We start from the raw sequence: 20,346 nt of genomic DNA on the forward strand, positions 1-20,346 counted from the left end.
TCGGCATATTTGAGTAAGACTTTCATCAGATCCTTTGTGTAGCACAATCTGAAGAAAAAGACAGTAGGGACTATGACAGCTGTTACTTTGACATAGACAAAACTTTTAAGAGCTGGGCCAGATGCTGAAAATACATTTTGAAAAATGTGATTTGGATGCAGTTACTTGCATCTAGTAGAAATGAGACTGTATCGCTACAGAAGGAGATTCCAACTCATTTTGTGTTTGCTGGCTCTAGTGCACTGACAGGTAGATGCAGCACCCCTAGGCTGTAAATAACCTGGTACACACACTATTCACATCTAAATGTAGTTCAAGTTTTATTGTTTGATGGAAAAATTATCATCTGTTCAAGCATCCTAATTACCTTCTGTACTAAGCGTTAATAGCTATTAATTTTATGTCAGACATGAATTGATCCAGTGTGCCATGATCCTTTGTCCACACTGAGGAGTCATTCTTCTCTTTTCTTTGGCCCAGGACACCTGAGAGATATGACATAACTTCCAGGGGGTTGAGTGACTGCAATGATTCTTGGTGGGAGGGTGGAGGGGACAGACAATTTAAATCTCAGGTTGCCTGTGTATAATCAATGTCATTTGCCATAATGGGGGAATAATCCAGCCCCTCCTCCCACTTTGGGAAGTAGTAGAGATGGGAGTTAAATTGAAATATAAATAACCCTGGAGTGAGAGATGAATGAGCAACATGTAAGAGCATTCTCCATTCCCTCAACTTTTTTTTCTGAGACAGAGTTTCACTTTTGTCTCAAAAAGAGTTAGGGCTGGAGTGCGGTGGCACGATCTTGGCTCACTGCAACCTCCGCCTGCCGGGTTCAAGTGATTCTCCTGCCTCAGCCTCCCAAGTTACTGAGATTACAGGCGCCTGCCACCATGCCTGGCTAATTCTTTTGTATTTTTGGTAGAGACAGGGTTTCACCATGTTGGCCAGGCTGGTCTTGAACTCCTGACCTCAAGTGATCCACCTGTCTCGGCCTCTCAAAGTGGTGGGATTATAGGCGTGAGCCATCACCCCCAGCCCCTCAATGTTTTTCTCAACCTTTTCCTTAAAAGCAAATGAGAAAGAGGAGAAGAGGGAGAAGCAGTTGGAGGTAGTAAATTGAATCCACAAACTTCTGTCTCAGGTAGAAGCCTTGAAAGCGTTGGAATGGAGGCTTAGACATTGTTGTGTTTGAATAATTTTCTAGCTTAACCAAGTAGAAGATGGAATGAGAAGGCACTGAGGAAATTACTCACCTTTCTTATTTGGAAATGCATCCTGGAATTTTGAGCAACTAGTTAGTTCTAAGGGTAGTTGCATACTGCTGGGGTGTGGCTCAAAAATATTATGCTATTTATATATTACATTTATTAAAAGGGAGCAAGTTGGCATGAACAGTATAAAATAGACATTTTAAGGATATCTGCTTCTTTTTGTTAAAAACTGTTTATTCTTGTTTCCTGCTATGTTATAGCCCTTCACAGTATCACGCTTGAAACTTTGTGCTGGAATCATGATAACTGCATCTCACAATCCAAAGCAGGATAATGGTTATAAGGTATTTTCCTTTTTCTACTCCACACGTACATCCTTCTGTAGGAATCCTGTATCTGTATTCTTTGGAACCATGGGTAATAGGTGCCTTATTTCCTTTAACGGTAAACCTTCTGAATGTGTTCGTGGGTTCTCTAGGTCTATTGGGATAATGGAGCTCAGATCATCTCTCCTCATGATAAAGGGATTTCTCAAGCTATTGAAGAAAACCTAGAACCGTGGCCTCAAGCTTGGGACGACTCTTTAATTGATAGCAGTCCACTTCTTCACGATCCGAGTGCTTCCATCAATAATGACTACTTTGAAGACCTTAAAAAGTACTGTTTCCACAGGTAAACAAATTATGTCTTCACTGGCCTTGAGTTAGTTAAGTTTATGTAATTCAGCCAAATTCTATCAGTGTTCATGAAGTTTTTCTCTTTAATTGGTTCATGTACTACAGGTGCATCTGATTTTATTTTATTTTGTTTCCTTATTTTGAGACAGGGTCTCACTCTGTCACCCAGGCTGTAGTGCAGTGGCACGATCTTGGCTCACTACAACCTCTGCCTTCTAGATTCAAGCGATTCTTGTGCCTCAGCCTCCCAAATAGCTGGGATTACAGGCGTGAGCCACTGCACCCAGCTAGTTTTTTTGTATTTTTAATAGAGATAAGGTATTGGCATGTTGGCCAGGCTAGTCTTGAACTCCTGGCCTCAAGTGATCCACCGGCCTTGGCCTCCCAAAGTGCTGGGATTCCAGGTGTAAGCCACCATGCCCACCTAGCCGCATCTGATTTTAGAGGCTGTAGATCAGGCCTTGGCAAACTTTTCTTAAAGGGACAGATAGTAAATATTTTTGGCTTTGAGGGCCACATGGACTCTTTCTCAACTACTCAACTCTGCTGCTGTTTTAGTACAAAAGCCGTCATAGATGAAATGTCAGTGAAGGAGTGCAGACAGAAGTGGTGGCTTGCCCATAGGCCTTAGTTTGCTGACCTGTTATAGATTCCGTATATGTATGTGATTCATACATATTCATACATGTCAGTGTGTGTGTACATACATATGTATGTTTTAAAAACTTGCTCGAAAGTCTGGAATAGGAAACACTGATATTTTTCTATCTTTCCAAAAATTTTCTGTGCATATGCAAGCACATGTATATATGTATAATATACTTCAAAACCATAAATGGGAATATAGTATGTGTGTGTGGTTTGTTCTGTGCACTTTTCCCCCCAGTTAATTTGTCACCGACACCTTCCTATGTTAGTCCCTATTAGTCCCGACTTTCTGTCTTAAAGGCTGCTGCACCGGTGTGTTTAACTCAGTGACACAGACTCAGTCCTTACCGTCAGGTAGGAAGTGGTCTAGCAGAGTGACAGTAGTGTCTTCTTAAGTATGCTGTAGGTCCCACCCCTCCTGATTGTCCCCCTAGCAAGGAACCATGGATTCAAAGAAACTGAACTTGTAGGTGTCTTTGATACTGTATTTGTTGGATCAGCTGATGGTGTCCACTCCAGTGCAGAGTATGAAAGCCCAGTCCCTCCTGAAGGGAGCAGCCATGCCAGCCGAGTGTTACCCACATGAAAATATAGGTCCCAGTTGCCAGATCATCTGAGTTCTCCTCTTCCCAAAAAAACCAGAAACCTGCATTTTGTGTGTGAAATCTCCTAATTCCTACATGTTGTACCATTTTTTTCAATGGTGTGTAGTCCAGACAAAACACATCTGTGAACTTTCCCTCTGCCCCTCTGATTTAACTTCATGAAAAATGAGGCATTTCTGGTTTTCCACGCCCAGTAGCTCAGGAGTCAACCCCCCTTGTGAACAGTTGCTTGAGTGTGTGTGTGTGTATGCGCGCACGTGCATGTGTGTGCGCATGCATATCCGTAAGGTAACTTTCTGGCATCAGAATTGTCTATGCATTCGCAAAGTTGATAGTGCTTAGCAAATTGACCGCCAAAAATATACCAGTTGGTGCTCCCACCAGCAGTAGATGGTGACAGCATATGATATCTACATTTCCTCCTGCGCTGTGATCCAATTTCTCATTTTTCCTGATTTGCTAGTTGAAAGTAATAGCTCACTTTTATTTGTATTCTTTAACCTATATATTTCTATGTATTTGTTCACCTTTCATATTTATAAATATCTTTGTTTATAATATAAATACATATATACATATAATATATACATATAAAAATATATATAATATATGTTTTTGAGATGTTTTCTCTTCTGTTGTTATCTTTGGAATTTTTTATTGAAACTCTTTGCTGAACTGTTTACAAATTTGTATAATATTTATTACTCTTATTTTATAGCTTCTGTGTTTTATGTCATGCTTAGGAAGACACGCTGTATAACAAAATTATTAAAGTAACACAAAAAATTTCGCTTGTTCTTTCTGTAGAACTTTCATGTTTGTGTTTTATAATATTTCAATCTTCTGTTTCATTAGTGATTTTTAATTTTATATGGGGCATGAAGTAGGAAAGCAGATTATAGGTTTTTTCTAAAAGGTTTGCGGTTGTACCAACATCAGTGGAAGAATTTTTTTTTTTTTTTGACTAATTGGAAAGGTCACTTTTATGAAACAATTTCTAACGTTAATCAAGTGCTTATTGTGTATCAGATAGTTGCTGGAGACCCTTCACATGTAATTTTTTTTCTTTTTTTTTTGAGACAGGATCTCACATTGTCACCCAGGCTGGAGTGCAGTGGCATGATCTTGGCTCACAGCGGCCTTAACCTCCCAGGTTCAGGGAATGCTCCTGCCTCAGCCCTCCAAGTAGCTGGGACTACAGTTGTGCGCCACCATGCCCTCCTCATTTTTTTATATTTTTTTTTGTAGATATGGGGTTTCACCATGTTGCCCAGGCTGGTCTTGTATTCCTGAGCTCAAGCAATCCACCAGCCTCGGCCTCCCAAAGTGCTAGGATTAGAGGAGTGAGCCACTGTGCCCGGTCAACATGTAATTTCATTTTAATCCTCAGAGTAATGCCAGTAAATTATAGTATATTATCATGCATGTTATAGATGAGAAAACTGTAAGGAAGAGTGGTTAATAGCCAACAGTCACACGGCTTATAGATGGCCAAGCTCCAGGATTTAAATTCAGACTCTGACTCCAGAGCATGTTAACCACTTAGCATTATTACTTCTGTGTTCATTTCCCATTTCAAATTAGGTTAACTTCTGAATTCTCTATTCTGTTCCTTTAATCTGCCTTTTTATATCTAGTACCAAGCTGTTTTAATTACTATAGGTTTATTATGTATTTTAAAATCCAAGAGAGTTGTTTTTCCAGATTTTTCCTCCCTAATCATACGTATTTATTTTCCCAGATGCATTTTATTTTCAGGGTATGCTTGTTTTAAACCACCATTCTCTTAGATAAGACCGTGTTCATTTATTCATTCCCAAAAGAAATAGATAGTAACCTAAGAATCCAGTCATCAGAGCATTGGAAGTTTTTAAGCCTTTTATTTTTCGGTAACTTCTCTTGTTAATTTTGATATCTGTTGTTAGTCTGTATGAAGTCCCTAAGTCATGGCACGGTATCAAACAGGATTGTTACTTGGCAAACAAAAAGTTTTATTTTTTATTATTATTATTTTTTATATTTTTTTTCCTGAGACGGAGTTACGCTCTTGTTGCCCAGGCTGAAGTGCAATGGCACGATCTCGGCTCACTGCAACCTCCGCCTCCCAGGTTCAAGCGATTCTCCTGCCTCAGTGTCCCAAGTAGCTGGGATTACAGGCATGCGCCACCGTGCCCAGCTAATTTTGTATGTTTAGTAGAGATGGGGTTTCTCCATGTTGGTGAGGCTGGTTTCGAACTCCTGACCTCGGGTGATCTGCCCGCCTTGGCCTCCCAAGGTAAAAGTTTTATTTTTTATATCTTTATTTATGAGATAACCCAACACATTTTGTTAAAAAGGACATTTTAAAAATCATTTCTGCAGCTGATAAAAGACATTTGGGAATCTGTCGCTTTGGGGATGTATGGGTGTGTGGAGCCCTGGAAGGAACTGTCCCGGGCTGGCTCTGGCACTGTCAGGGCACCTGTCAGGCCAGCAGTGAGTCTCGTGTAGGAACATGAGCTTGAGGTTCTTCTTTGTATCTCACTGTGGATGGGATACATAAAACAAAACCTGAAATAATCAGATTTGCTGAAAATACAGAGTAGAATTTAAAACTTGAGTATGTTGAGGGAGGGAATATGTATATCTGGGAGAGAATAGATACGTTTTGTTTTTTTTGAAATGGAATTAGAAAGATTTTCAGTTGTCTTATACATTCTTGCAAACCTTGCAGTTTTGAGAGACCTGTTTCTACCTTTTATCATTTTCCATGGTGTGTCTGATTCTAGGAGCGTGAACAGGGAGACGAAGGTGAAGTTTGTGCACACCTCTGTCCATGGGGTGGGTCATAACTTTGTGCAGTCAGCTTTCAAGGCTTTTGACCTTGTTCCTCCTGAGGCTGTTCCTGAACAGAAAGATCCGGATCCTGAGTTTCCAACGGTGAAATACCCGAATCCCGAAGAGGGGAAAGGTGTCTTGGTAACCTAATTTTTTTTAAATTATGAAATCTGCTTTTATATTCAAAACTATTACTGTCAAGTAAAATACATTTTATGTGTTTTCATTGTGCTGAAGAAAAACTAATTTCAGCGTGGAAATATGTATATATGGCTGGGTGCAGCGTCTCATGCCTGTAATCCCAGCACTTTGGGAGACCAAGGCAGGCGGATCACTTGAGGTCAGGTGTTCGAGAACAGCCTGGCCAACATGACAAAACTCCGTCTCTGCTAAAAATACAAAAATTAGTTGGGTGTGGTGGTACATGCCTGTAATCCCAGCTACTTGGGAGGCTGAGGCATTAGAATTGTTTGAACCCGGGCAGACGGAGGTTTCAGTGAGCTGAGATTGCACCACTGCACTCCAGCCTGGGTGACACAGCGAGACTCTGTCTCAAAAAAAAAAAAAGGAAATATGTATATTTGTTAGTCATTCATTTCTTAAAGGATCTTTCAAATTAAACATCCCAGGATCAGGATATGAGAACTGAGCTCTAAATGGTGCTTCAAATTCAATTAATTTAATTTAATTTAATTTGCTGTGTCTCCTTAATGCCAAAAGGAAGCAGTAATAGAGTGAAATTTTATCAGGTTATGATTTTTATTTCTTGTCATTTTTCTGATATGAAGAAGTGTTGCTTACAGTATGGTTCCTATAACATTTTTAAAGGTTGGGGTAGCAGTGGTATTCAGAGAATCAGTTTATTTTGTTTTATTTGTGAGACTGATCACACGGCAATGCCTGGAAATACCAGTCCAACCTCACACCTACTGGCACATGCGCAGCGGGCACACTGGTAGGCTTGGTTCACACACCAATGCTCCCATTATCTGACCTCTGACTTAGGAAGATACCATGTGGCCAACCAAGACCAGCTGTAGCTTTTGTTTGCTAAATTTCACTTCTGGAGCTGGGCTTGGTTGGTCTTATATTATCTTTCTAAGAGCGGAAAGACCTCTTGAGTTCTTAAGGAACTGAATGTTTTTAAAGACTACCATATGCTCGATTCTTGATTAAATAATCTTTTATTTTCCTATTCTTCTTTAGACTTTATCTTTTGCTTTGGCTGACAAAACCAAGGCCAGAATTGTTTTAGCAAATGACCCGGATGCTGATAGACTTGCTGTGGCAGAAAAGCAAGACAGGTAAAATTAATTGTGATTACCTGTATTATAGAACATATGAAGGCTGATCTCTTCATTGGTAAAATGTTCCTGGGGAGACGAGACCTATTTGGAAACATTTCCCATTTATTTTGCAAATGATCGTTTCACTGAACCTCCTGTGGAGTCTTCTGATGGAGAGCAAGATAGAGATGTAGTGTGGGGGGAGGTTACGTGATTGGCAAGCATAATGCAGAGTAAATCAAGCCAGTATGTGTTTCAAATTGAAGTTCCTATTTGGGAACTTCTCATTTTATAATTGATTTTATTATAAGTAATGTCTCAGTGTCTAATGAGGGTAAAGCACTTTGGAGCTAGCTGTGTGCTTCAGTATTTGCTGAGGGGTTTAGGAGGGAGCTGTGTCTTCAAGGAGATGCTGAGTTTAGTTTGGACAGACCAGGGAGGAATTCCTGTGGGGTATCGGCACAGTGTTTAAGACAAGTCTGACCATAGAGTTTGAACAAAGGAGAAGTAAGTACGTGGGGGCTAAAGTTGAAAGGTAGGCAGGGCCCAAGCTATTTTGGGTGTCAGGTAGCCTGTGTGATGTTTTGGGGGCAGGAGGGTGCTGCTGCTGAAATGGCAGGGTTTTTAGATGGTGATAAAACAGATTCCATTCTATGTCAGTGTTGAGAAAGTTAAGCTAAGGTGATACATCCTGATAGATGCGATTTACTTTTAGCCATCTGGACTGCCAAGAGAAGCAGAAATCGCACACCTTTTCTCTGATGTTCTGACCATTTAGGACGGAGCTTGATCTTAAGTGGTACTGAGCTGTCCTGTCTCAGAATCAGCAACACTAACCAGTCCAGAAATTGAGATAGCAAAACTTATGTATGGGGGATCTTGCCAGCATATTTGTTATATTTAAAACCAAAGGCTTTGCCAGAGATTAATATAGAGCCATTGTGTGTCATGTCTGACATACTTATTTTATACAGTCTTCAAAGACAGGCTGTCTGTTCAGGCAAACTGGCTGATATATATGGTAGCTGCTCAGATGTTTGTAAAATGGCAGTTACATTTCTGACCAGTTATTTAAAGATGATGAATAACAAGAACAGCCTTGCAGAAAATACTTTGAGGCTTTGTTTGCTAAGTTGTTTATCCCCATGACACTCTAGAGTCTTCCTTAAGATTATGGAAATGAATAGTTGTTTTTTTTCTTTCAGTGGTGAATGGAGGGTGTTTTCAGGCAATGAGTTGGGGGCCCTCTTGGGCTGGTGGCTTTTTACATCTTGGAAAGAGAAGAACCAGGATCGCAGTGCTCTCAGAGACACGTACATGTTGTCCAGCACCGTCTCCTCTAAAATCTTGCGGGCCATTGCCTTAAAGGAAGGTTTTCATTTTGAGGTAAGTTGTTTCTGGGATTCACTCATTTTCCTTTCATCTGCTCTGTAGAAGATCTAAGGCATGTCTTCCTCATTTTGATTATCCCTTTAGGAAACATTGACTGGCTTTAAGTGGATGGGAAACAGAGCCAAACAGCTAATAGACCAGGGGAAAACGGTCTTATTTGCATTTGAAGAAGCTATTGGTAAGAAGTGATCATGAACATTAAGGAATTGGTTACAAAGCAAAAGGAAAAGTTTGCATTTGGATTCAAAGATCCACAGTGAAACGCGGTTTATTTTGCTTCTCCAGCACTCAGGTTGAATGTCGAACTGTCCTACTCCAAAATTGACATCTCAGATGATTTACAGCAAAAAGTAATGTCTGAAAAACAACCAAGTCATTCATGTCAGAATCCTTGGCCTGAATGACTGAAAACAGTGATATTGTATGCGTGACTGCCAGTGTGTGGATTTTGGGAGTTGTGACTGCCAGTGTGTGGATTTTGGGAGTTGTGACTGCCAGTGTGTGGATTTTGGGAGTTGTGACTGCCAGTGTGTGGATTTTGGGAGTTGTGACTGCCAGTGTGTGGATTTTGGGAGTTGTGATGTTTCCTCCACTGTGGTGTTAAATATCCAGGCCTAAACCCTGTGGTATTTAAAGTCCATCCTCCTCCGAAAGTGCTAATGAGGATCTATGCTAGGGTCTATGCAGAGGAAGGGAGAAGGAAGGCATGGTTTGCTGCTGTCATCAAAATGATAGTCACCCAAAAGGACGAACCAGGTCCAGCCAGAATGACAGAAAAACCCTTGTCCTAAACTGTCAATATAAATGAACAGAAAGGAGAGCTAGCTATAGAAATTTGAAATTCACATTGTACCAAATGCTTTTAAGCTATTAATTTAGTAAAAACTATTATGCATTAGATTTATTTATATTCATTTGTATATTCTCTGCAACACTAACACACGATTTAACTGATTGAAGAAAGTGTCATCGCTCAGGTTCTGCTCGTTTATTGTCAGATTTGGCAGACTTGTCTTTCCATAGATTTTTATTTTAGAAAATATTTTCTTACATTCATTTATCAAGTATTAATTGCATGTCTATTACTCAGTGACTCTAAAAGAAATGATGGCACTGACCTTAGCCTACAGCAGCTTAGATAGATTTAGTTAAGTAATCACACACAAGAGTATAGGCCAGATGTCAAAATGAATAATGTAACTAACAAATACTATTGGGATTCAAAGAAGAAAGAGATATGTATTGACCAGGACAATTAGAAACAATTTCATGAGCTGGAAGGAGTTTCATGACTCTAGTGATTGAGCACCACGTGGCCAGGAGGGAAAATCTTGCAGGTTCTTCAGCAAATACTTCTCGAAGGCCTGCTGTGGGCTAGGCAGTGGGCTAAAGTCTTAAACATAAGGTAGTTAATGAGAAACGAGCATATACGCAACACTCTACAACCTCTAATATGCAGTAGCCAGGATTCATACTCACATGTGGTTTGACACTGTATTGTATAGATGTATGTATGACGTGACGTGTGTTTCTGCAGGATACATGTGCTGCCCTTTTGTTCTGGACAAAGATGGAGTCAGTGCCGCTGTCATAAGTGCAGAGTTGGCTAGCTTTCTAGCAACCAAGAATTTGTCTTTGTCTCAGCAACTAAAGGCCATTTATGTGGAGTAAGTTGTTATTGACTCTGTTGGAATGAAATAATATTTTGAAATGTTCTGTTATGCACTTATGCATGAGATACTAATATCCTTTCTAATGCTCTTATTTTGGTGATGAATTCTATTTCGTATAAAAATTAAATAAGGCAGGGCACAGTGGCTCATGCCTGTAATCCCAGCACTTTGGGAGGCTGAGGCAGGTGGGTCACCTGAAGTCAGGAGTTTGAGACCAGACTGGCCAACATGGTGAAACCCCATCTCTACTAACCGTACAAAAATTAGCTGGGCATGGTGGTGGGGGGCCCCTGTAATCCCAGCTACTCGGGAGGCTGAGGCAGGAGAATTGCTTGAACCTGGGAGGCAGAGGTTACAGTGAGCCGAGATTGCGCCATTGCACTGCAGCCTGGGCGACAAGAGCTAAACTCTGTCTCAAAAAAAAAAAAAAAAACTAAAGAGATCACCTTTTCCTTTTGATACTTAACCACTTAGTAATTACTATTCCTGATTGCATTAATTCTTAACAAATGACAACATGAAAGAATGTGATTTTAAGTGTCCAATGTCAAAAAAGATTAAATGTCTTCATAGTACATCTATTTATTTTTTGTAGCAATTACTCAACTCTGCCTTGTCTGTGTGGTGCATAAGCATCCAGAGATAATACAGAAAGTGATGGGTGTGACATGGCTCTCTGTGCAAATGCAGGTGGAAGACCAGGCAGTCATTTGGTGATCCCTGGGGTAGATTGTTGGACCTCTCTTTTTTTCTTTTTTTGAGACGGAGTCTTGCTCTGTCACCCAGGCTGGAGTGCAGTGGCATGATCTCGGCCTACTGCAACCTCTGCTTCCCAGGTTCAAGCAGTTCTCCTACCTCAGCCTCCCGAGTAGCTGGGATTACAGGCGTCCCCACACCTAGCTAATTTTTGTATTTTTAGTAGCTGAGGATTTCACCATGTTGGCCAGGCTGGTTTTGAACTCCTAACCTCAGGTGATCCACCCATCTCAGCCTCCCAAAGTGCTGGGATTACAGGCATGAGCCACTGCGCCTGGGCTGGCCCTCTTTTTTAATGGTCTTTTAAAAATTATTCCTTTGGAGTCAGTTATGGCTATTACATTTATTTTATTATTTTTTATTTTATTTATTTATTTTATTTTTATTTTTATGTTTATTTTTATTTTATTCTTTTGAGACGGAGTCTCACATTGCCCGGGCTGGAGTGCAATGGTACAATCTTGGCTCACTGAATTCTCCACCTCCTGGGTTCAAGCGATTCTCCTGCCTCAGCCTCCAGAGTAGCTGTGACTACAGGTGCCTGCCACCATACCCGGCTAAGTTTTGTATTTTTAGTAGAGACGAGGTTTCACCATGTTGGGCAGGCTGGTCTCAAACTCCTGACCTCAGGTGATTCGCCTGCCTTGGCCTCAGAAAGTGCTGGGATTACAGGCGTGAGCCACCACTCCCAGCCATATTTATTTTAGAATACACTGGTTGGTACATGTTCTGTGTCCACCCTACAAAAGTATTTGTTCCTCATATGCATGACTTTGTATTTGTTTGATAGGTATGGCTACCATATTACTAAAGCTTCCTATTTTATCTGCCATGATCAAGACACCATTAAGAAATTGTTTGAAAACCTCAGAAACTACGATGGAAAAAATAATTATCCAAAAGCTTGTGGCAAATTTGAAATTTCTGCCATTAGGGACCTTACAACTGGCTATGATGATAGCCAGCCTGATAAGAAAGCTGTAAGTAATGTCTTCTCTTCTCAACCAACCTCTTTTCTATTTACCTTTTAAAATAATTTGAACAAATTGTTTAATCATACAATTAACTGAAACTGATTTTAGGCACTTAGGCGTGATTATAAATAAGCTATAAAAAATATATGGAAGCCGGGTGTGGTGGCTCATGCCTGTAATCCCACCACTTCGGGAGGTTGAGGTGGGCAAATCACTTGAGGATCAGGAGTTCGAGACCAGGCTGGCCAACATGGCAAAACCCAGTCTCTATTAAAAAATACAAAAATTAGCCGGGCGTGGTAAGTTAAAAACCACAGGCTAGAACTAAAAGAGATTCTACTAGGCCGGGAGCGGTGGCTCACACCTGTAATCCCAGCACTTTGGGAGACTGAGGCAGGTGGATCACTTGAGGTCAGTAGTTCAAGACCAGCCTGGCCAGCATGGTGAAACCCCATTTCTACTAAAACTACAAAAATTAGCCGGATGTGGTGGCATATACCTATAATCCCAGCTACTCAGGAGGGTGAAGCAGGAGAACTGCTTGAACCCGGGAGGCAGAGGTTGCAGTGAGCTGAGATTGCACCACTGCACTCTAGCCTGGGTGACAAAGCAAGACTTCGTCTCAAAAAAAAAAAAAAAGAGGAACTAGTCATCAAAACCTTCATGGTCATTTAGCACCTTAGGCAGTAAGCAATAAGTGCTCAGCAGTGTGGAACCTGTCTGTGGTCACAGAGCTTAGTTGGTGGTAGTCCAGGGAGAATCTGGGTTTTTTGTCTCAGGATCCAGCATTCTCTCCCTGTCAGGAGTTCTCGCCCTTGCAGGAGCGTCAGTAACCAAGAAGACTGGCGAAAACAGAGTGCTGGAGCCCACACCTGCACTTTCTGATTCAGTAGGTCTAGGGTAGGAGCCAAAAATGTTCATTTCTAACAAGGTCCCAGGTGGTACTGATGCAACTGGTCCTCACTTTGAGAACCACTCTTTGTTTCCTAGTTAGTTTACTGTGTTCTCTGAGTGTGTGGAAGCTGTTGACTATAAAGCCTGAGTTTGCATTCTTCACACCATGCAGATCCTACACTGGAGACAAAAGAAGACCCAAAGGTAGCAGAAGAGTGTTGCTAACTGTGTCAGGGGGTTGGGGGAAGAAAGTTAAGAATATTCTTATGAGATGTTAAGCACGTTCTTTGATATTTACTTTGTTCTGTTTTTCATTTTCATCTGCACACAGCATATTTTAAAAATAGAAATAATATGACAGCGCTTACGATGAAACATGACAGTCCACCCCGCCAGCTCCTTGCCGTGCCACCAAGACCACATTTGTAAATCATGTGTTCATATAGTGATGTCTTGATACACCAGTGTTACAATTTGTTGATTTTCTGTGTTTGAGATAAAGATTTAGTTCTTACAGTTTCTACATTTAATAATCGTCTTCTCCCCATCCTCACAGTACGTTTATGCCACACCTTTTGGTTAAATCAGATTCCATGCTTTTGTTGTTATGACTAGTAACTGCTGTTGCCTGCTAGCTAAGTAGTGTATTTTGATTAGGTTTCCCTAATTTGTATAGAGAATTGTATTTCCTGTACCTTTTTTTTTTTTTTTTTTTTCCCCTCGGAGACAGGGTCTTGCTGTGTCACTTAGTCACTTAGGTAGGCTGGAGTGAATGGCATGATCGCAGCTCCCTGTAGCCTTGAGCTCCCAGGCTCAAGTGATCCTCACATGTCACCCTCCTGAGTAGCTAGAACCAAGGGTATGCCATCATGCCCAGCTTTTTTTTGGAGAGATGAGTCTCTCCCTGTGTTTCCCCAGAGAGGTCTCAAGTGATCTTCTTGCCTTAGCCTCCCAAAGTACTGGGATTACAGGTGTAAGCTACTGCACCTGCCTTAATTCATGTAGTAATAGTTGCTTTGTTCTTCCATTTGCCTGGATTTCTACGTACCTGTCAGTAGTTTTTCCCAAATCTTTCAAATGCCTCTCAGTAGGGTTTTCCTGGTCCATGTCCAATGGCCTCCCTCCTGGCTCCTCCACCTGGCTGGGCCAGCTGCTTTCTGGGTTGGGTGCACAGCTGTCATCCTGGGAACGCCCTTCTCCAGGGTTGAGTCCCTTGCTCCTAGACCTCATGGCTTCCTCTTTCTATATTTATTTTCCTAGATCACATCTTCTAATAGCTTTCCGAGAACAAGTCATTGGGTAGTAAGTTTTTGGTGGCATTTAGGTCTGAAAATGTCTTATTCTATCCTCACACTTCATTGACTCACAGTTTTGAAAGCATTGCTCCATTATTGTTGGGCTTCCAGCATTGCTGTTGAGCCTCCCGTCCTTCCTTTTTCAGCAGATAGTTAAGGCCTACTGTATGCTGCATGTAAGGTTATTGATGCCATACTTATTCAGTCCTTTCCACGCAACTTGTTTTGTTTGCTTTTTCCTCTGGGAAGATTTTAGAAACTTTTCTCTAAGCTTCAGGTTCTAAAATTTCTCAGTGATATGCTATAGTATGGGTCCCTTTTTATTCACGTTTCTGGATACTTGGTCTGTAGAATCATTTATTTTAGTTCTGAGACGTTTTCTAGATTATGTGTCAAGAAAGGGAGCTAATTGGTTGTTTTTTAAAATAACCACCTCCCCTGCATTTTCAGTTTTTCGTTTCTTGAAAAGTTCTTAGATGCTGGCTCTTGAAGACTGATGTTCTGCTTTTCTTGTTTCTTTCTTTCTTCTTCTGTTTTTTTGGGAGATTTCCTTAGCTTTAGCTTTCAGTGCCTCTGTTGGCTATTTCAGTTATAACTCTCTAATTTATTAAAAATAGTGTCCTATTGAAACAGGGTCTTGCTCTTTCACCCAAGCTGGAGTGCAGTCGCGTGATCATAGCTCACTGCAGCCTTGATCTCCTGGGCTCGTGCAATCCTCCTGCTTCAGCCTCCTTAGTACCTGGGACTACAAGTGTGTGCCACCATGCCTGGCTAAGGTTTTTAGTTTAGTAACACAGGATCTTGCTGTGTTGCCCAGGGTGATTTTTTTTTTAATGTAAACAATATCTTACCTCTCTAAGGATTATAGACCTAATTGTAGTTTTTTAAAAATATACATCTTCTTTTTCCCCTACATTCTCTTTATTTCCACCAAGTTCTTTTTATTCTGTTTGTTTTGGACTTTGTTTTTTATTTGATGTCTTTCCTGAAAAGTCTGATTGGAACTGATTGGAAGCTCTGTGTACATAGGCAGATCAAATGACATACTTCACTCAGAGGATATTGGTAGCAGGTTAATTTTATAAGGGGATCCACCTGTTTGATTTAATGAGACCTTAATCACCTACCCAAGGATTATAAGATGAGATGCCAAGGCCCTGGAGGCGTGACTGGGACGGAGCTGGGGGTGTCAGCCTGAGGGCTTCTACTTGATCCCTCTGTTTTCATCATGCCCTGCCCAGGTTCCCCAACTCCTGAATGTTTCTGATTTAATCTCCAGAGAATTTAAACCATCTCCTGCAGAAATAGAGAAGAGGTGGTTCTGTGACGGTGTGGGTTCAGGGCAAGGAACTAGAGTCTAAGAGCTTCTTTCAGACGCTGTTCCTGCTTTCCGCCCCTGCCTCACATCTGCCTTTCACACTACCTGGTGCCTCTGGTTCTTGAGCTTGGCCAGGATTTTGCAGAGCGCCTTGCCTTGGTTCTCACCCATGTCTCCTTCCGCAAGTACTCAGATTTCCTTCTCTGGGTCCCACCAGACCAGTTCTGTGCCTCCATCTGTTTTCTGACTTGTGCGCTGGGTTGGCAGCGCCATCAGCTGCTACCTCCTCTTTGTCTCTTTGCCCATGTGTTTCTGCTATTGAAAGTACTTCTGTAGTTTTAGTGGAGTTTTGGGACCTGTCAAATATAAATAAACCATTTCCTGGAGACCATTTTCTTTTCTAACCAATAAGTTTATATGGCATTTATTTTCTTATAGAAGCTTTTTTTTTCCTTTTCTTTCCTTTTCTTTTTCTTTTTCTTTTTCGACATAGTTTCCTCTGTTACCCAGGCTGGAGGGCAATGGCACAATCTCGGCTCACTGCAACCTCCGCCTTCCGGGTTCAAGTGATTCTCCTGCCTCAGCTTCCTGAGTAGCTGAGATTAGGCGCCTGCCACCATGCCTGGCTAATTTTTGTATTTTTAGTAGAGATCGGATTTTGCCATGTTGGCCAAGCTTGTCTCCAACTCCTGGTCTCATGTGGTCCGCCCTCCTTGGCCTCCCAAAGTGCTGGTATTACAGACATGAGCCACCACGCCCAGCCTGAAAGCTTTATTTAAAAAAAAAAACTCCTTATGGAATTTTCTTTGCAAAGATTCACTTTGTAACAGTAACTATGATCTAGTTTGGGTTTTTGTTTTTGTAGTGTATTAATCTATTTAAGTCAATATCTTATGAAATGATATGTTTTAATAAAACTTTAATAACTTCAATAGAACTAGGGAAGTAAAAGCTAATACACAAAGTTACTTAATTTTCTTTATTTAAAATTAATTTAGTTACGTTAATTCACAAATAAAAATTGTATATATTTATGGTACAATCTGATGTTTTAAAATAATGCGTACATTGTGATGGCTAAATCAATTTAATTAGAATATATTACCTCACATACTTATCCTGTATTGTAGTGAGAACACTTGAAGTCTACTCTCTTAGCAATTTTCAAGTATATAGTGCATCATTATTAACTATAGTCACTGTATTGTACAATAGATCTCTTGAACTTTTCTTCTAACTGAAACTTTATGCCCTTTGACCAGCATCTCCCCAAACTCCCCCTCCCTTACCCTCACCCACCTCTTCCAGTCAGTCCCTGGTAACCACTATTCTGCTCTCTGCCTCTGTGAGTTCAACCTTTTTGGATTCCACATATAGGTGAGATCATGCAGTATTTGTTTTTCTGTGCCTGGCTTATTTCACTCACCATAATATCTTCCAGGTTCATCCATATTGTTGCAAATGACAGGGTTTCCTTCTCTTTTAAGGCTGAATAGTATTCCATTTAGTAGACCAAATTTTCGTAAATTACCATCATTTAGTATTTCATTCATGTGGAGTACATTTTCTGATTTCCTCCAAAATGTTTTTCTTTTCTAACCAATAGAAAAGAAATGTTTGGCATTTATTTTCTTACTTATGCAAGGGAAGATACTGGTTAGGCCAGAATGTTACTATTTAAATTTATAATGTGTGTATTAATTCCTAGGTTCTTCCCACTAGTAAAAGCAGCCAAATGATCACCTTCACCTTTGCTAATGGAGGCGTGGCCACTATGCGCACCAGTGGGACAGAGCCCAAAATCAAGTACTATGCAGAGCTGTGTGCCCCACCTGGAAACAGGTATGATGTGGATGGCAGCTGGTGTGATTTTTATCCCCCAGACTTCCTAACTGGTTCTATTCAAATGCCAAGTAAAATGTTCCATCTTCCTAATAGGTAATTTAATTAGAAATCCTGTTTCAGAACCTGCCCTAATATTGTGATATTAACAGTCAGTGGGAGCATCCAGGGAAAAGCTTACTTTTTACTTTTTTACTTTTGTCCTAAATTTCTTTGTATGGGAAAATTTTATCCTCACTTCAGTATAGTAATAAAAGTGCCTTTTTCTAAATGCTTTTCAATTGGTGGCTAACACCAATGAGATTTTCTCTTTTTCTCAAACTTCAGTCTTCCCATGTCTCTGATAAAATAAATTATAATCCATACCACATGCATTCAAGAAGTATCTTTGAGTACCCATTGTACACAGGTCTGTGCTGGGTTCCGGCGGGGGCGCCGAGGGCCTCGTCAGAGACAGCCCTTGCTGCCAAAGAGCTGATGGGCTGGTAGCTTCAGGTTCAAGTTTCTGTGACCTCTGTAAAATGTTTGAGTTGGTCACTCTGTAACAACTTAACATTTTGCACCTTAACAAGCTCAGTGCATGTCCTTAGTGTGTGTCAGTGTGGTATTTCATGCCTATCCAACGTGCAGTTAACCAGCATTTCCCTATTCAGAACACAGTTGAAAATCAGGAAAAGTTTTTGTAAAAGGTGAATTAAGTCTGTGTTGTCTGACAGAACTAAAATGCAATCCACAGGTACAATTTTGATTTTCTACTTGTCACCTTTTAAAAGCGTAAAAAGAAACAGGTGAAATTAATTTCAATAATATATTTTACGTAACCTAGTATATCCAAAAATTATTACAACATGTAATCAGGGTAAATATTATTAATGAGATGTTTTACATTCTTTTTTTTCCTTTGGAAGAAAGTCCTCAAAATTGATTCAGTAATTTTACACTTAGAGCATATCTCAATTCGAATGCTCCATTTTTATCAGAAATACTTGATCTGTAGAGTTAATAAAATTTAGAGTAGACAAAGTAGATTTTAATATGCAGATTATTCCATACATACTTGTTTTCTAATAACTGAATCAAGTATCAGTTTTAAAACTTGAACTCAATTAACTCAACTTCATAAAATTAAAAATTCAGTTCCTCAGTGGCACTTGCCACATTTCAAGTTCTTGATAGCCACATGTGGCTAATGGCCACTGTAGTAAACAGCACCCGTCTAGGTAATTGTGACAACATAGACAAACTGAAGCTTTGCTCGTAGAAGAGTTTTTCCAGCCTTGTGAATCAAACTTAAATTTTATGCGAATAAAAGCAGATGAAAATTCCTGAGCATCTTAAATTGCCAAGCTAGTAGCAGATTAAATGTAGCAAATTAGAGGAATGGGAAATTATAGCAAACTTTTCTTAGGCAAGGAGAAGTGACTGCTGATAGCAAGAAAGGAAATATTAAAACAAAACAAAACTATAAAACATGGACACAAGGACTTAGAAAATTCACTATTACATGAGTTTATCATGAAGGAAACTGCATTCTACACCCAAATGAGCCCAGAATACAGCTCCAGTCCAACACAGTCATGCTTATGGCTCTAATGTCAAGATGTTCAATAAAGAGATATTTAAGAAGTCATGGGACTGTGTAATATATTTTCACTATGGATTCCCATTCAAAACCTTTCTGTGCTTAAAGTGCAAAAACTCAACTATTAAGTGAACATACAAAAGCTCATTTTCTAACAATTCTGGATTACCAATATTTTATTGTAATATTATGCAAGAACCTTGTTTTCGTGTGCATTAGGTAGTAAGCTCTTTGCTGCTATATTGCATATAGTTTTTGGTAAACATTTTTTTGTAATTCTTTCTTATTTAGTGTTTTCTTGTTTCTATGTTTCGTTCTTTTAAAAGGAAATGGACAGTCCAACTAAACAGTTCAACTTAAGGATCTGTTTTTTCTATATCTTGTCCTCTCCTTTTCATTATCTGATGAAAATATATCTTATATTTTGGAAAGCTTTCCTTTGTAATAATAACACTATTTAAATGTTTAAGGCTTTATGGTATTAACATTTTTCACATGGCTTCTTGAGTGGACTTAAATTCAAATATTAGCTTATAAATTCGTGAAAAAACCTTGAAAATTTGTCCTTTTATTATATTCATTGAAACATTGTTTCCATTTATTAAATGGGATATTCAGCGCTATGTCAGTCGATGGATATGTGGTCAGAGCTTAAGCAAGGCACCAGCATACCTAACGTACAACAGCAATAAAGTTTTTTTTGTTTTTTTGTTTTTTTGAGACAGGGTCTCTCCCTGTTGCCCAGGCTGGAGTGCAGTGGTGGAATCTTGGCTCACTGCAAACTCCACCTCTGGGGTTCAAGAGATTCTTGTTCCTCAGCCTCCTGATAAGATTACAGATAGGCACCACCACACCCAGCTAATTTATTTTTATTTTTATTTTTTTAGTAGAGACAAGGTTTCATCATGTTGGCCAGGCTGGTCTCAAATTCCTGGCCTCAAGTGATTCGCCAGCCTCAGCCTCCCAAAGTGTTGGGATTACAGGCGTGAGCCTTAGTCTTGACTAAGATTTCCTTCTTTCCTGAAAAGCTTACATATTATGAATATGCCTTATGTCATGGATTTCAATTATAGAATTTCAACTAAGATGGAAAATCCTATTCAAGTATGTGCTCCTTTAAAAATATTTTTTTGTTGGGGGAGATGTCTTTAGTTTTGTCCAACTTTTTATTTTGAACAGTTTCAAACCTACAGAAATGTTGGAGTAAGAATGCAATGAATACCCACGTACCCTTCACTTAGACCAAACTTTTTATGTAAAGAGCCAGTAGTAAATATTTTAGGATTTGCAGACACGGGGTTTCTGTCGCCACTGCTCAGCTCTGCTAATGTAGTCAGAAAGCAGCCATGTGCATAAAAGAATGGGCATGTCTG

At 40.0% G+C, this 20,346-nt stretch overlaps 1 protein-coding gene across 1 annotated transcript in view; it reads left to right on the top strand.

The window, feature by feature from the left end:
• Window positions 1-20,346, top strand: part of PGM2 (phosphoglucomutase 2) — a 36,527-nt gene that overhangs the window by 11,957 nt on the left and 4,224 nt on the right. The window contains exons 5-13 of the mRNA XM_033213952.1: window positions 1,475-1,558; window positions 1,693-1,886; window positions 5,913-6,102; window positions 7,168-7,265; window positions 8,453-8,633; window positions 8,724-8,817; window positions 10,177-10,306; window positions 11,859-12,048; window positions 17,258-17,391. Of these exons, the coding sequence (XP_033069843.1) occupies window positions 1,475-1,558; window positions 1,693-1,886; window positions 5,913-6,102; window positions 7,168-7,265; window positions 8,453-8,633; window positions 8,724-8,817; window positions 10,177-10,306; window positions 11,859-12,048; window positions 17,258-17,391 (1,295 nt within the window). The remainder of the gene's footprint in view (window positions 1-1,474; window positions 1,559-1,692; window positions 1,887-5,912; window positions 6,103-7,167; window positions 7,266-8,452; window positions 8,634-8,723; window positions 8,818-10,176; window positions 10,307-11,858; window positions 12,049-17,257; window positions 17,392-20,346) is intronic.

This window comes from Trachypithecus francoisi, unplaced genomic scaffold (genome assembly GCF_009764315.1).
Source record: "Trachypithecus francoisi isolate TF-2019V2 unplaced genomic scaffold, Tfra_2.0 Lachesis_group1, whole genome shotgun sequence".
In the NCBI taxonomy this organism is placed as follows: domain Eukaryota; kingdom Metazoa; phylum Chordata; class Mammalia; order Primates; family Cercopithecidae; genus Trachypithecus; species Trachypithecus francoisi.